The sequence below is a fragment of the Rosa chinensis genome, chromosome 1, assembly GCF_002994745.2.
Source record: "Rosa chinensis cultivar Old Blush chromosome 1, RchiOBHm-V2, whole genome shotgun sequence".
Lineage (NCBI taxonomy): Eukaryota > Viridiplantae > Streptophyta > Magnoliopsida > Rosales > Rosaceae > Rosa > Rosa chinensis.
In genome coordinates, this window is record NC_037088.1 from 19,392,274 (window position 1) to 19,408,246 (window position 15,973).

Consider the following 15,973-nt stretch of genomic DNA (forward strand, 5'->3'; position numbering starts at 1 on the left):
TTCTCCTTTCCTTTTATTTTCGAGCTGGAAAATTATTTATTGCACTGACAGTTTCTATTTTATTTTTTTTTATAACCAAGTACATTATGCAACTGCCCCTTCATTAATAAAACTCCCACCATATGTACTTTAAATGGATCTCTACTGCTATAAATGAAGGGGCATTTTGGTGTTTAAAAGGATTCATCAAATTTTAAAGTGCTCATAATACTATTACATAATATAATTATTAAATTAAGAGCAGCTTCAACAATTTTTTTATAATTTTTGTATTATAGGGAAGCAAAAGTCAAAAATTTTCTTCTCCAACTCTAATAGATTCTCTATTTTACAACAATCTCTAAAATCTCCATAATTCTTTCTTAAAATTTTAGACATTGCTGTAAATTTAGGGAATTTTGTTTTCTCTTTCCTCACTATCCCTAAAATTGGCATAGTTATAGGGAATCTGTTGCAGCAAAAGATGCTCATTTTTCTCTAAAATAAAGAAAAATCAAAATATGGAAAAGCTGTTGGAGTTGCTCTAAGTCAATAAATGTAAATAGACAAAATTACGCCGAGTACCATTTGGTCTAGTGGTATAGTGTTCCCTTCGTAAGTGGAAAGCTGTGAGTTATACTAGGCCTCGTCAAAGGGCGGGGCCGGGTCTTATTACATTTTTAAATAATAACAGGTCAGGCTAGGATTTATTGTAAATCGCAAGATCCAAGCCCGTCCATATAAAGCGGGCCTCGTGGGCTTTTTTGGGCCGAACTTTGCGGACTTTATTTTAAAATAAATCTTTCAAGATACTAATTTTTTATAAACTCATATTTATATATCATACACTCCAAAGAGCAACCTCTATCAATTCAAAGAAAATGGGAAAATCAACCGTTGGATGAGATTATTACAATAAATTATTAGTGTGGTAAAAAATTTAGCCAATTTCACCATATTTTAGAATCCTATCGAATTGGTCAACCGTCGTCACTTGTATGTCTTCTTGGTTGAACAATAGCATGACGACCTCAAAACGTGCTTATTTTTTTACATTACGTTTGTAAATATTCCATCGATAGATGTGCGTGGACATAAAATAAAATTTTCAATTTTAATTACAAAGACGTTGGCCTACATCAATTTGTCTCCTAAAGTTATATGACTTATACATTGCATTTAAATTGTTGAGGTTCATTCTAAAGCAACCATGATGTGGAAAATGAATTTGGAGAAACCAATCGCTTGATGGAGAGATTGTAATGTTTTATGGTGGTTGTAAAAAATCCAGCCACTTTGGTTCTCGTTTTGAATTCGATCAATTAGGTCAAACTTAGTTACTTTTATAAATCTATATTTATATATCATACACTCCAAAGGGCAACCTCTATCAATTCAAAGAAAATGGGAAAACTGACCTTTGGATGAGATTATTACAATAAATTATGAGTGTGGTAAAAAATTTAGCCAATTTCACCATATTTCGAATCCGATTGAATTGGTCAACCGTCGTCATTTGTATGTCTTCTTGGTTGACCGATAGCTTGACGACAGCGAAACGTGCTTATTTTTTCACATCAAGTTTGTAAATATTCCATTGATGGATGTGCGTAGACATAAGATAAAAAAAATTAATTTTAATTACAAAGACGCTGGTCTATTCCAATTTGCCTCCTAAAGTTGTACGACTTATACATTGCACTTAAATTGTTAAGCTTCATTCTAAAGCAACCATGATGTGGAAAATGAATTTGGAGAAACCAACCGCTCGATGGAGAGATTATAATGTTTTATGGTGGTTGAAAAAATTCAGCCAATTCGGTTCTCGTTTTGAATTCGATCAATTAGGTCAAATTTGGTTACTTTTATAAACCTATATTTATACATCATATACTCCAAAGGGCAACCTCTATCAATTAAAAAAAAATGGGAAAACCGACCGTTGGATAAGATTATTTCAATAAATTATGAGTGTGGTAAAAAATTTAGCCAATTTCACCATATTTTCGAATCTGATCGAATTAGTCAACTGTCGTCGCTTGTATGTCTTCTTGGTTGACCGATGGAGTGACGACCACGAAACGTGCTTATTTTTTCACATCACATTTATAAATATTTCATCGATAGATGTGCGTGGACATAAGATAAAAATTTTGATTTTAATTACAAAGACGTTGGCATATACCAATTTGCCTCCTAAAGTTGTATGACTTATACATTGCATTTAAATTATTGAGATTCATTCTAAAGCAACCATGATGTGGAAAATGAATTTGGAGATACCAACCGCTCGATGGAGAGATTGTAATGTTTTATGATGGTTGTAAAAAATCCATCCAATTTGGTTCTCATTTCAAATTCGATCAAGAAGGTCAAACTTAGTTACTTTTATAAACTTATATTTATATATTATACACTCCAAAGGGTGACCTTTATTAATTCAAAGAAAATGGGAAAACCGACCGTTGGATGAGATTATTACAATAAATTATGATCGTGGTAAAAAATTTAACCAATTTCACCATATTTTCGAATCCGATCGAAATTGTCAACCGTCGTCACTTGTATGTCTTCTTGGTTGACCAGTGGGGTGACGACCACGGATACGAGGCTTCGGATACAATAATAACACGCACTACATAACGAATCCGTGAAATTTTTCTTTGATTATTTTGGACACCGGAGCTATTTTGAACAATTTATGGAAGTGTAAAGTAAATAAAATTAAGCTAATTAAATTAATTTACGGGCTTTTCAAGGCCGGGCCTATGGGCCAGACCGGGTTTCAAACCCCTAAACCAAGCCCGGCTCTCTACCCACCGAATCGGGCCTATTGCTGGCTTTTATGCTGGCTGGGCTAGGCTTTGAGCGTGCAGGCCTTGTGGGCCTCCATCGGCCCATTTTATCCGCGAGCCGAATGACGAGGCCTAAGTTCGACTTACGAAAGACTAGTTGTAGCATTTGAGTTGTTTATCTGATAAAAAAATAGACAAAATTACAAAAGTGTGAATTGAAAAAATAATCAAACCACAAGTAAATCCACAATATAAAATAATAAAAAAATGAATTTAAAAAAAAAAAAAAAAGAAGAAAGGGGAAGTGTAAATTCTTTCTTTTTTGTTCTTTTGATGAAGAATATGAACAAAGGGAGTGAGATTTACACTCCCTTTTTTATAAACCACACTCCCATTATCTCCTTTGTTCATTAAATTTTTCAAATTACCCCTATCATCTTCTTATATTTTTCCTGCCACTCATTGCATTCTATAAAATAATTGTATCTCCTTTTTCTCTATCATCTTCTCTCTCTTCCCATATCAACTCGTACACCAAAAAGATCCTCTATCTACCAGTCTAGTTATTCCTAATGCAATGATTAGAATGTACTTCGAGTTCAACTTTGATAGACCAGAAAATGGATAGAAGATATTTTTGATCTTCGAGAATCTGGTGATTATTGAAAGATCTCTTCGAGTTATTCCTAATAGTTAGAGAACTTTGATAATATTTTCGATAATCAACTTGAAAAGCTGGGCATTAATGTCATCTTCAACGCATTTGAATGGAGCTGGGGTTGATTGAAAACATGGGTTGATTGAAATTCTTCAATTTAGAGATAAGGTGATTTCCACCTTAAATTTAGGCTCCTTTAGTGTTCTAACCATAAATTAGAATGTTAAGCAATGGAAGCAGAGCCTTTATGATTGAAAGGGACGAGAAGAAGAAGTTTTCCCGTAGAACTCAAAACGTGAGACTAAAGAACATAAATGAAAAAAAACAAAAAACAAGGATGAAGAACTAGGGGTATTTTTGGAATAAATGGCAAAGGGAGTGTGGTTTACAAAAATGAGAGTGTAAATTTCACTTCCCATAAACAAAGGCTAAATATAGTCTCCCCTAAAACAACCAAAACCTAGAAGATCATGATACAAGGCAGTAGAAGCTGAAAGAGGTAGAGTAGTTATAGCTTGCAACAATTTGTATATGTCCAATATCTGTGATTGCATTTGTTAGGAAATTTGTTGGCCTAAATACTGGTTACTACCTTATGGTTTGAGTCCAAAATCAATTCAGTCCTTAGACTTCTAATGATAGGGTCCGCCCCGGATTCTACCATGGAATCCGAAGTGGCCCCGCCGGACCCACCTTTAAAGAAGGTTAACCAAAAATTTTGGCATAACCTCCCTTAAAAATGGGTAACCCAAAACCTGTAGAATTTCAACTTCACTTCTAAACAACCCTCCCAAAAACTCCTGGAGCCACCCTGCTCCCAAAACCGCACAACTTCACAATTTAGAGTACCAAATTATCCAAATAACTCAAATTACCGAATATAAGTATAATATAAATAGTATAACTCCGGAAATCACATCGGAAATAAATAAATAAAAGAAGATAAGCGTAATCCAATGACGTGACCCCGCACGCCATAAAATCTCCAAATAAATCAATTAACCAAAACCGTTTCCGAAAATAACCGTATGCTCAAGAAGGTAAATGGATAAATAAAATAATCAACTCGGAAGAAAATAAATATATATGCATGTATCAATCTTTAAAAATTAAAAGTCCACTCACGATATACGGCTAACGTGGTATCCAAGCGTAAGGATCCTCGTCGAGCGATAGGTCGGTATCACGTCCTGTACACAATTATAATCCGTAAACAACAATTTGATAACTATTTACGATAATCAATAATTAATCTCAAAACCCATAACCTCAACTTCTCCAATCCTCTTCCACACCCAATCAAACTTCACCAATCCTTACCAAACTTCACCATTAATATCCATCCGTCGATTAATGTATTCCATATCGGAACAAGGGAAATCCGAAGGTCGGATTCCCACAATTCAACAACCGAAACTCCCAAACTTCGGAAATTCATAATCCATGTCAAACTTCTCCCAAACTTAACCAAAATCACATAATTAACCTCTACAACAATTATACAATTTAAAGGGCTAAAACTGAAATTAAAACACTGCCCACACAAGCCTCCACGCGCCGCCACAGTGGTAGCGCGTGGGCCCCACGCGCCGGCGGCCACTACCTCTGATGGCCACCATATTTTGACAGTAGCACCTACTCAACACACTGATCGATTCTCTCAACTACAACACAACCCAATTTTACCTCGAAGTGGTCGAATCAAGCCGGTGAAAATTTTCCAGAAAAGCTCAAGAACCCTAGAATCGGGTTCGATCGATTCGACCTCTACACTGCAAATTGAGAAGAAAGACCTTAGGCAAAATAATCTCCTGCAAAAACCGAACCTTCGATGTGAATATGGTGGCCGGAGGTGGCCGGAATGGCCGGAAATCGGCAAAACCCCAAAACTGCAACCGTTACCTTCCCAGCGTGAAATCGAGCTTTTCCGGCCAAGTCATCGAAAACTAAGGGCACCAGCGTGACCAGGGGGAGGAGGCGACCCTGTGGTGGCCGGCTTTCTGCCGGGTGATGGCCGGACGGCGGCCAATCGAAGGGAAGAAGGATTTCCCGAAGAAGAAAGAGGGGAAAATCGGGGGAGAGGAGAGAGAAAGGTGGGTTTCCGGTTTTGGAAACCTACCACAGTAATTTTCCTTATATATATAATTTTCTTACCATGAACAGTAAATTTCTTAAATCACTCATAACTTTCGCACACGAACTCCGATTTTTACGTACCACATATGCACGCGCTCGGTTTAACGTCCTCTACAACTTTCATGAAGGAAATTTTCTCAAATTTTGACCCGAACAAAAAGTCGACTTTTAGGGCCACTAAACGTACTGAAACGATAGTAAAAGTGAAAATAAAGGTCATTTACCGTCCAAATGACTAGTAAACGGGTAATTGAGATACGGGACGTTACATCTAATTTCATCAAAAACACTCATATTGTGCTTTTAATTTTGATCTAATAGGCCCAATCCATTAGTCTTCCGTTAAGTGATGAGTTCGTTAACTTGTTGACGTGGCTCATGTGAGGCCCATATTTTATAATATTGTGAGGTTAGTGTGGTGGTTTGTTGTGTGACTTGTATGTAAAAGGTTGTGGGTTCAAGTTATGACCCACTCGTACTATGCATACCACCTTAACATCACATCATAAAACATAAGTCTCACATGAATTACGTCAGCGAATTAACGGACCCACTTAACAGAAGACTAACGGATTGGATCTATTAGATTAAAATTGAAAGTGCAGAGGTGTTTTTGATTAAATTAGAAATTCAGATCCTGAATTGATTTTAGACCCAAACCACAGGGTAGTAATCAGTATTTAGCCCAAATGTGCTTGTAAGTAATGTGGTGAAAAATGGAAGAGAGCTTCAAAATATCCTGAATGAGCTTTCTAATTCTCCATGGAGGGGAAATTCTATTATTTATGTTATCAATCAAGATTTTGGAATCACCTTCAACTTGGATAAATTTATATCCATGAACTAGAGTTGCATGAAGTCCTACTCTTAAAGCTAGAGTTTCTACTATAAGAACATCAGATCGACCAAGATGCTTTGAAGAAGCTAGAATTGGTTTACCATGTTCATCTCTAATGACAATCTTGAAGCACAATTATATCTTTCCTTAACTAAACCATCAAAATTCAGTTGTACATAATTAGATGGAAGAGAGAACCATTTAATAATGTTCTGAGCCTTTTTACATTTAGGTCTTAAAAATGATTCATTTGCTTGGTAGATCATATTGGCAACAATGTAAAGAATTTCAGTAGGAGTAGTTTGTTTATTTTTAAAAACAAGTTCATTTCTTAAATGCTAAATACAATATCTAAGAACAAAAATATTAGAAAGATTCCACTGATACATTTCCAAGCTATAGAAAAGCATCTAGTCTTTTTAGCAATGAAAAAAGAGGTTTTTCGAAGATATTTAGCACTAACCATTTTAATATACCAATTTAGAGGTTTAGTTAACACCTTCCAACCCAATTTAGCTAGGGCAGCTTTATTAAACACAAAGCTAGATCTAACTCCAAGGTCTCCTTTATTCTTTAGAATGCAGATATGAGACCAAGCAATTGGGGGTGTATGCATATTATTACCCAGAAGAAATTACGATATGTACTATCTAATTGAGTAGTGATTTTTAGTAGGACATTAGAACAAGAAAGAACATGATTTGGCATACCTGATTTGGTTTAAGAAGAGTCAGTTTGTCTCCTCTTGAGAGTATATACGATTTTCAACCAACCATTTGTTTTGCATCTTTAGTATAAGGTCCTTTATTTTTACTCGATCTTTCCATAAAATATTATTAGACCATCTCCAACAGATGGGTCTTTTGCCATCTGTACAGCTAACGTATACTTTTGACCAACCAAAAGTAGTTCCAACCCATCAGTCTATTACACGTGTATTTGACATACCACCATGCTCTGTCAAATTTGACAGCTTCTCCCCTCTCGGTCTTTTATTTTTTTATTGTTTCTTTCTCTCCCTCACTCTCTCTCGATCTCTTTCCCTTTCGTGATCTCACTACTTGGATAGCAGAATTCTTAATCAACAGCCATATTCTCTCTCACCGACTTGACACCATGAATAGAATATGGGATATTTGATCGGATTCGGCGCCGACGTGCTACTCTGTTCAGACTGCTTCGCAAGCCAGGCCACCTTCTCCAGTCCCCCGCTCCACCATTTGCTCCTCGCCTCGGCTCGCCCAGAATCAGCCACCCATCTTTTTCAGGAAGAAGAGCAGGAGGAAGAAGAACACAACAAGAGCTCAAGAGTACGTCGTGCCAACGAGATGCTGTCAACCCTGTTGAGTTCAGAGGCAACGAGATGCTGTCAACCCAGATCTCAACGGAGGCTTTCTTGCTCTTAATTAGTGTCCGACCAAGGAGATCATCACAGGCCCCGCGCTTCATCCCCACTGCCCTGCCCAGTGACATAGCCACCACCTGCGATTAACTTCGTCGGCAGCGCCTCCGATCTGATTTACCAACCCATCTGCAAACCAATCTATCTCTCTCTCAATCGCTCCCATCCCCTCAGATCCGACCTCCTCTTTCTTCCTCTGGTCTCACCCAAAACCCAAAACTTCGAGCTTCCTCTCTTCAAGTATCTTTTTTCTTCTTCAATATTAGGAACATGGATCAAAATGTTTCAGATTCATCTTCAGATGCTGCAAATGAGGAATTTTGGGAGCTTGCCAATTCATCATCAGACGAAGAATTGATGAATCTGCAGATTACTGCTCTACAAGAGATGGGAAGAAGAAGACGCCGGGGCTCAATTCCTGGTCGCATATATAAAGATAGACAACGATTGCAAGGCCACGAAACACTCTACAATGATTATTTTGCTGCAAATCCTGTTCATGAAGAAGTTGTATTTCGGAGAAGGTTTCGGATGCATCGACATCTTTTTCTTCGAATTCTAGCTGCAGTAGAAGCTCGTGACTCCTATTTTGTTCAAAAAAGGGATTCAGCAGGACGTCTTGGGCTATCGTCTCTTCAAAAAGTTACCGCTGCAATGAGGATGCTTGCCTATGGAATTGGGGCAGATGCTGTGGATGACTATCTTAGAATCGGTGAAAGCACAGCAATTGAAGCTATGAGAAGGTTTGTCCAAGCTGTTATTGATGTATTTCGTGCTGAATACTTAAGAAGGCCAACTTCTGATGATATTTCCAAATTGCTATTGATTGGTGAGAGTCGTGGATTTCCTGGAATGCTTGGTAGTATTGATTGTATGCACTGGAAGTGGAAGAATTGTCCGGTTGCATGGAAAGGTATGTTTTCTCGTGGAGATCATCGTGAACCTTCATTGATACTTGAAGCTATTGCGTCACATGATCTTTGGATATGGCATTCTTTTTTTGGATTACCAGGCTCTCATAATGATATTAATGTCTTAGAGCATTCACCCTTATTTGCTGACCTCCGTGAAGGTCGAGCCCCTCCAGTCTCTTATAAGATCAATGAGCATGAATATACAATGGGATACTATCTAGCCGATGGCATATATCCTTCATGGGCCACTTTCGTCAAAACCATTCCATGTCCACAAGGAGAGAAAGCAAAGAATTTTGCTAAAGCTCAAGAGGGATGTCGGAAAGATGTAGAACGAGCATTTGGAGTGCTCCAAGCACGTTTTGCAATTGTTCGTGGACCGGCTCGTTGTTGGGATCGTGAAATGCTTCAAAAGATCATGACAGCATGTGTGATAATGCACAACATGATTATTGAAGATGAAAGAGTTGAGCGTGCTGCACAAGATGATCTTGAAACTCTTGCAAGGCAATATGCTGAACCAGATATGGATATTGATGATGTTATGGTTTCCCGTAATCACACAATAGAGTTTGAGGATTTTATCAGCAATCATTTGCGAATTCGTGACAAGGGAACTCATACTATGCTCCAAGCAGATCTAGTTGAGCACTTGTGGCAAAGTCACTTGGCTAATATCAGTAAGTTGATATTGTTTCTGATAGTTTTGGGGCACTTTCTGTATTGTGGTTACTGTTTATGTTTACTATTGGATGTATATAAAGTCTTGATTCTCGGTTTGACATTTACTTTTATCTTGGCACAGATAATTGAGGGTGTACAGCAATGAGAGGTGAAGGAGCTATTGCAGGTAAATCTTTGATTTTGATACTATGCATTGTATTGCAATTTCAACGTAAAAATCTTATTTTGATAGTTTTTCTGTTTTCTTGCTTTGTTAGTATTGGCCGCCATTTCAGAGGTAGATATGATACTTTCCAGGCTCTCCTATGGGTTTTGCTTATAGCTGGGCTATCTCTCCATTCGTCTATGGTGTATGCCTTTCCTCTTTCTCATGATCTTTCGGCTTTCCGGAAGTACCCTGTTATTCACATATTCCTTTTGCAGTTGTTTTTATTGGGTCAACCCTATTAGATAGACAACAGCTATCTGGTATAAATGCTGTCTTTTATTTCTCCTCAACTGTATTCAAAAGTGCCGGAGTACCATCAGGCCTTGCTAATGCCTTCATAGGAATTGCAAATATATCAGGTAACTCTGATTTGCAGTAGCATACTCTCCTATCTAAATCTATTGCATCTTCTCTTGACTGGATGGATTCTTGAAATTTCCAGGATCTGTTGTCGCAATGGCTTTGATGGATAAAGTAGGAAGGAAGGTGCTACTGTTATGGAGCTTCTTTGGCATGGTAAATAAAATTTTCATACCATAATTGATTCAAGCTGAGGTACCATATTCATTAGACTGAAAAACTTGTTAAAAATCACACATTACATGGGAAAAGAAGCTGCAGAAAATGGGCTCAAATATTACAATATAAGGAGTAGTGTAATCATCTGATAGAGGCTTGGGAAAGTAAATGATCTTGTATTAGGAGCTATTGCTGTAATAATATTAGCTTTTCAAATTTACCTCAATACATGCACAACTCAACTGCTATTATGAGTATGTAAAAATATATTCTATGTTGGTAGAGCTTATGTTTCTTGCTAGCTTGGTCTTTATGTAATACATTTTATCCACTCAGGCGATGGCAATGGCTGTTCAAGTAGTTGCAGCAAGTTCTTATTCTTCAGGCTCTGGTAGTGGAATGAGAGGCTTGGTTCCTTCATTTTGTTGTGAGCAGCTGTTTGGTTGTTAACAGTCCGATTAGGTGAGAAATTACTCAACTTGCAATTATTTCCAGCTGTTTGGTTGTGAGAAATTGAGTTGTTTAGAATGTGAAATGAGATTTGTGTTCTGGCTTTCCTTCCCATATATTACGGCAGGAATTATGCAGATGAGTTAAATGCATTTTTCTGTTTTGATTTTTTAGATTTTGTGTTGTTTCTGTTGTGCAGATTGATAAATGCTACTTGTGTTAATAAATGCAAAAGAGTTAATAGAGTGTTTCTATTGCTTTCTCTATTAGCTACCAACTGTAAATGAAATGTCCTTAAGATGGAAAAGTTTGTTGTTGTGCATTAATTTGGTTTCAGCTTTCTCTGTTAGCAAAATGGAAAATAAAGCTGTTTGGTTGTGCAACACTTCAGTTTCTATTGATTTCTCTGTGAGCAAAATGGAAACGACAGTCCGATGTGATTTAAAGCATGTTTCTTTTACTTTCTCTGTGTGCAAAATGGATTCAATAGTTGTTGTGCATTAAATAGGTTTATATTGCTTAAGCTGTATGCAAACTGGAACAGAAATGTACTTGAATAAGTTTATATTCCTTAATAATTAACCACTCTAAAGCTATTCACAAACACAATATGTGCATCCTTGATCAGGTATTTAGATACATACTATGACTGTTCATATCATGTCACAGTATGTATCAAAAAAATTATTTTCTTGATCTAAACTTGGTTATATAGCTGCAAGGATTAATCAAATACACTGAAGCAATTAGTAAATACGTGAAGCTTATCAGATTCAATCAGTCACATGTGTTAATAAATGCAGTATGGTACGTTCACTTTGTGTTAATAAATGTAGGAGAAGAAATCATTTCTGTTATTTCCATACCAACTGTAGGTCAGTAAACGTGTTATAATAATGACCATTGTACTAAATAGGTACCAATACTAAATGCAAATTGGCATCAGATGTATTGAAACAGCACTGCAGCATCAATCAACTTAAATAGGTTTATAATACTTCTATGGATACATGCTAATTGTACTTGACAATAACTCTGTGGTCTAGACTCACAGAAACTGCTTTGTGTTTAATTTCTCAGTAATGTTAATTGTACTTAGACCTGCAGACTGCAACTTTTTGCAATTTACAATAACTCAACTTAATTCACTGCTGGCTATTACTCTATATAACCTTCATTAAGTGGTTTTCATCTGTTCCCCAACTGAACTTCAGCATTGCACTTGTGGTTATTTTTGTTGACTTCCCATATGGATTCTCAAGCTTCACAGGTACCCAGTTTTTTCACGGAAGACTCAGATCAGGAAAATGCTGATGAGATCTCTCAAATGGCTACCAAAAGGTCTCCAAGAGGTCCCGGGTTTAATGTAGATGAGGATCGACTCCTTATCAGTGCTTGGTTGAATACTAGTATGGATTCAATACAAGGCAATGATCAAAAGCTGCATACTTTTTGGGGGAAAATTACTGAGTACTATCATCAGTACAAGTCCTTCAACAGTGATCGTTCACAACCGATGCTGACACAAAGGTGGGGAAAAATACAAAAGGTGGTGAACAAATTTTCAGGATGTTTTGCAGCTATAAATGGAAGACATGAAAGTGGAAAGACTGAACAAGACAAGGTAAACACTAAATATAGATACTGAAGTCTGATGGTATAATGTTTCAGCTTTTTTTAATTGCTTTTTACTCTCTTCAGATTGCAGATGCGAAGAAGATGTTTGAAGCACAAGAAAAGAGAAGGTTCACACTTGATCATGCTTGGATTTTGTTAAGGCACCAACCAAAGTGGATACAACTAATGCAAGAGCTGGACAGCAAGAAAAGTAAGCAAAGATCTAAACCTTCTATAACTAATATCTCATCATCTTCAACTATCGGCACTCACATAGTTATTGAAGAAGAAGAAAACACTTGCTTTCCAGTGGCTAGACCACCGGGTAAGAAGGCTGAGAAAAGAAAGTTGAAAGAAACAACTGATCAGTTGGTGGAAATAAAAAAATTACAGCAAGAGAAAAAAGAAAGAGATGAAAAAAAACTAGAAATTATGAAGGAGAAAATTGAAGTTGACAAGGAGAAACTGCGAGTTAGGAAACTTGAGGCTGAGAATAGGAAAATTGAGGCTGAGATGAGAATTATGTCTATGGATACATCTACTATGAATCCGGAGCAAAGGGCATATTATTCCAAACTTCAAATGAAAATTTTGCAAGGTGATATATGAAGTTTGATGTAGTTTATTCCTCCAATGGTTTTTGAAGACTAGCTAGTTGCTCTTTTGAAGAAAGCCTTCTAGTTTTTTTAGGTTGGATCAGTTTGTTTTCGTGACAGTCAAGTTGTATATGTTTATGTGATCAATGTGCATTATGTTTTGCTATGTAATCTTCTTTCTCAAATTCTTCCAATCTTAAGACCATGAATGGAACCATTTGCCTTGTATGATCTTTGATTTACAAGATACAAAAAGAAAGAAAGGAAAACAACTCTTAAAATAGAATTTTTTATGTTAAATAATATTCAAATTTGACATCTCCATTGGAGTTAAAACAAGTCTTCATGTTGCTATGTCAAATTTGCCAACTCATGTGTCAAATTCAAATTTGACCAAAGCCAAATAACAAACCCATTGGAGATGCTCTAAGTACGTATCTGCCAATATGAGGACTATGTTGGACATTCAAAATTTGAGAAATAGTATTCACTAGTTGCTAAGCCCCTGAGTTGTTGCGGGGTTGATTTTTGCCTTAATTATTTGGCTTGGCTGGGACTATCATAGTGGTTAAGAACAAAATGATTTTTCCTATATATATATATATATATATATATATATATATATATATATATATATATATATGAGAGAGAGAGAGAGAGAGAGAGAGAGAGAGAGAGAGTTTAAAGAAGTTGTTAAGTTTTGGTAGCTCTTGATGGACTACAAAGTAGAGAAGTTATGAGAAATAATGTTTGTAACTCACCAAAGTATTTCTTTTCTGCAGATGTGGGAAATATACAAAGGAAAATTGCATGTAACTTGAAGATCGACTACAACGTACACTTGCTGCAAATACAGGGACAAAATCAACCTATCACTATTCATTGAACAGTAATTAATATTAATGAACAGTGTTTTGGGGTTTGCCTTTTAGTATAGAGTATAATGTGTGACTAGAAACATTATTGAAAAAACACTAGGCCAAAAAAGCTAACAGACAACGGACCAAAATCGTTGTGTGATTTGGACGATCTCCGTTGTGTATCGGAGCGTTGTGTGATGAAAAATGGCACAATGGTGGAAAACCGTTGTATGAAACACAAACAGTCAACAGTTTCTTTGTTATCAGCGTTGTACCTTTCCTCGACAGATGCCAGGCACATCTGCCGCGCAGCCATGCGCAGCATGGTAGGTGCATGCGTCAGACAACAAAATTGTTTCAAGCTGTTGTTGGAAAGCCTAGTCAGACAACGTATTTTTTAATTTCACTGTCGTCTGATTTCTCCTCACACTTCAGTTGTAGGGTATGATTGTTGTGTGACTAGATTTTGGACAACAGAATTCAGTTTTTACAGTTGTCTGATCGTAAATGAGAAGACATAGTTTTGTAAAACCATTGTGTGATATGTAAAAATGCATTGAGTATATGACCCAATTTTGTGTGTTCAGACAATGTTGGATTGCCATTATGTAAAACTGTTGTACGATGCATAATAATGCTCCAATTTACCTAATGAACATTGATCAATTGGAATGAAAACACATTATAAATCCATCAAATGAGTGATCCAACCCATTCTATATACCTCAAATGTCAAAAGGGAGCATTTCCCAATCATCCAAGCCAACATTCAAAGAAGAAAAGTATTCTCATACATGCTGATCTAATTGGGACAGCAAAAGCTAATACAAATACATATTGTTTCAAAACATGCCTCTAATAAAGTCTGCATTGATGGTTGGCAAATTCCTTGAACAAATTCTTTAGCATCTTTGCTTTCCTGTATTCTCAATTACCAAAAATGATAACCTTTAACTCATTGCTATTTGAAGTTCTGCCCTCCAATGCTATCTACAAAACATATAGGAAGAGTACATTATGCAACTATACAAGAAAGTGCACAGCTTTATAAACATCCCAAAAAATTATGCAAGTAGTTAGGCCTAATCGTACCCATTAGAGTAATGGAATCACAATGACAACAGAAAAGCAAGACAAAAAATTTGGTATACTTATCAACATACAAAGTCATGGCTTCAAAAAATTAGGATTCAAAGAAGATACTCATGGCTTCATGGCCTTTAGTTCATAAAACTTCACTGCTACTAAGAAAGAAATGTAAACCAACTATTAGAGAACAACATTCAATAATATTCAGGGAAGAATGAAAAAATATATTGCTGAATGCAACATTTTAAGAAGAGATAGTCCACTGTTGCTTCTTAGTTCACTTTGAAGTTACTCAAAGACTAAGCTACATGGTGCAGGTGTAATAGATATAGCTTAATGACCATAACATAACCTTGTTCTATCATGAAATAAAAGAGGATGAGCCTAGAAGACTGATCTCTCAAACAACTCCATACGTGCAATACATAAAACTACTATACAAAGTAAATTATAAATTTCTCTAATCCTAAAGGCTCAAAAGTTAGCAAGTGCTTTTTAGAAACACCTAAGTCTGTCTCTTACACACATAACAAGAGATGAAATAAAAGATGGGAATAAAACATGATAAGGTATGAGTAGTAATACGTACCTCATTGAAACCATGACGGGCCTCGATCACAAATATGGAGTAGAGAGAAAATGGTAAATCTGTGATTTGGTCCAAAGATGCGAACTTTCATTACCTTTGTAATCTGATAAGAATATAGATATATGTATGATCTACGTAGGAAATTATTGCACTGAAAATACCAAAGGGATTGCTCATAAATTCTCAGAAGTTATAAATCTATTAGCATTCATGTATGTACCTGTTCCCAAATCATCACACAATGTAAAAAAGAAAGCTTATGCTATATTTCATTGTTAGCATTCAGGCCAGTTAAGACAAGAAAATCTCCTGATTTCTGCAATACAAAACTTATTAAACAGTGACAGTGCATCATCAAGAAGATCTCCAGTTTTCCACAGAAAGAATCCCTATTATTAATAACCTTCCAAAACCATGGCAAAATTTATAGAACAAAATTGCTAAGTCCATAAGTAAGGTCAGAAAACAAAATGGAAGTTGCTGAAAGTCAAGAAGAAACATCAGTTAAGATTACCAAGGAGAACTGATGGCAATAATAATCACATGCATATACCTTATTTCAAGACAATTAGTATCAAAAACCAAATTCACATCAATTTTCTTCAAGAAACGAATCTCAGACACAAGCAAATAACATCC

General features: G+C 36.3%; 2 protein-coding genes across 2 annotated transcripts; both read left to right on the forward strand.

The window, feature by feature from the left end:
- The first annotated feature begins 8,078 nt into the window (after positions 1 to 8,078).
- LOC112203144 lies at positions 8,079 to 10,806 on the forward strand. The gene is made up of 6 exons (XM_024344158.2): positions 8,079 to 8,667; positions 8,881 to 9,402; positions 9,830 to 9,973; positions 10,057 to 10,130; positions 10,470 to 10,544; positions 10,783 to 10,806. Exons 1-6 carry the CDS (start codon positions 8,079 to 8,081, stop codon positions 10,804 to 10,806), a joined length of 1,428 nt encoding a protein of 475 aa, XP_024199926.2.
- A 934-nt stretch (positions 10,807 to 11,740) lies between these two features.
- Positions 11,741 to 13,156, forward strand: LOC112191672 (glutathione S-transferase T3-like). Its single transcript, XM_024331099.2, has 2 exons — positions 11,741 to 12,207; positions 12,285 to 13,156. The coding sequence occupies exons 1-2, from the start codon at positions 11,833 to 11,835 to the stop codon at positions 12,807 to 12,809; spliced, it is 900 nt and encodes a 299-aa protein (XP_024186867.1). The 5' UTR covers positions 11,741 to 11,832; the 3' UTR covers positions 12,810 to 13,156.
- Positions 13,157 to 15,973: the final 2,817 nt, after the last annotated feature.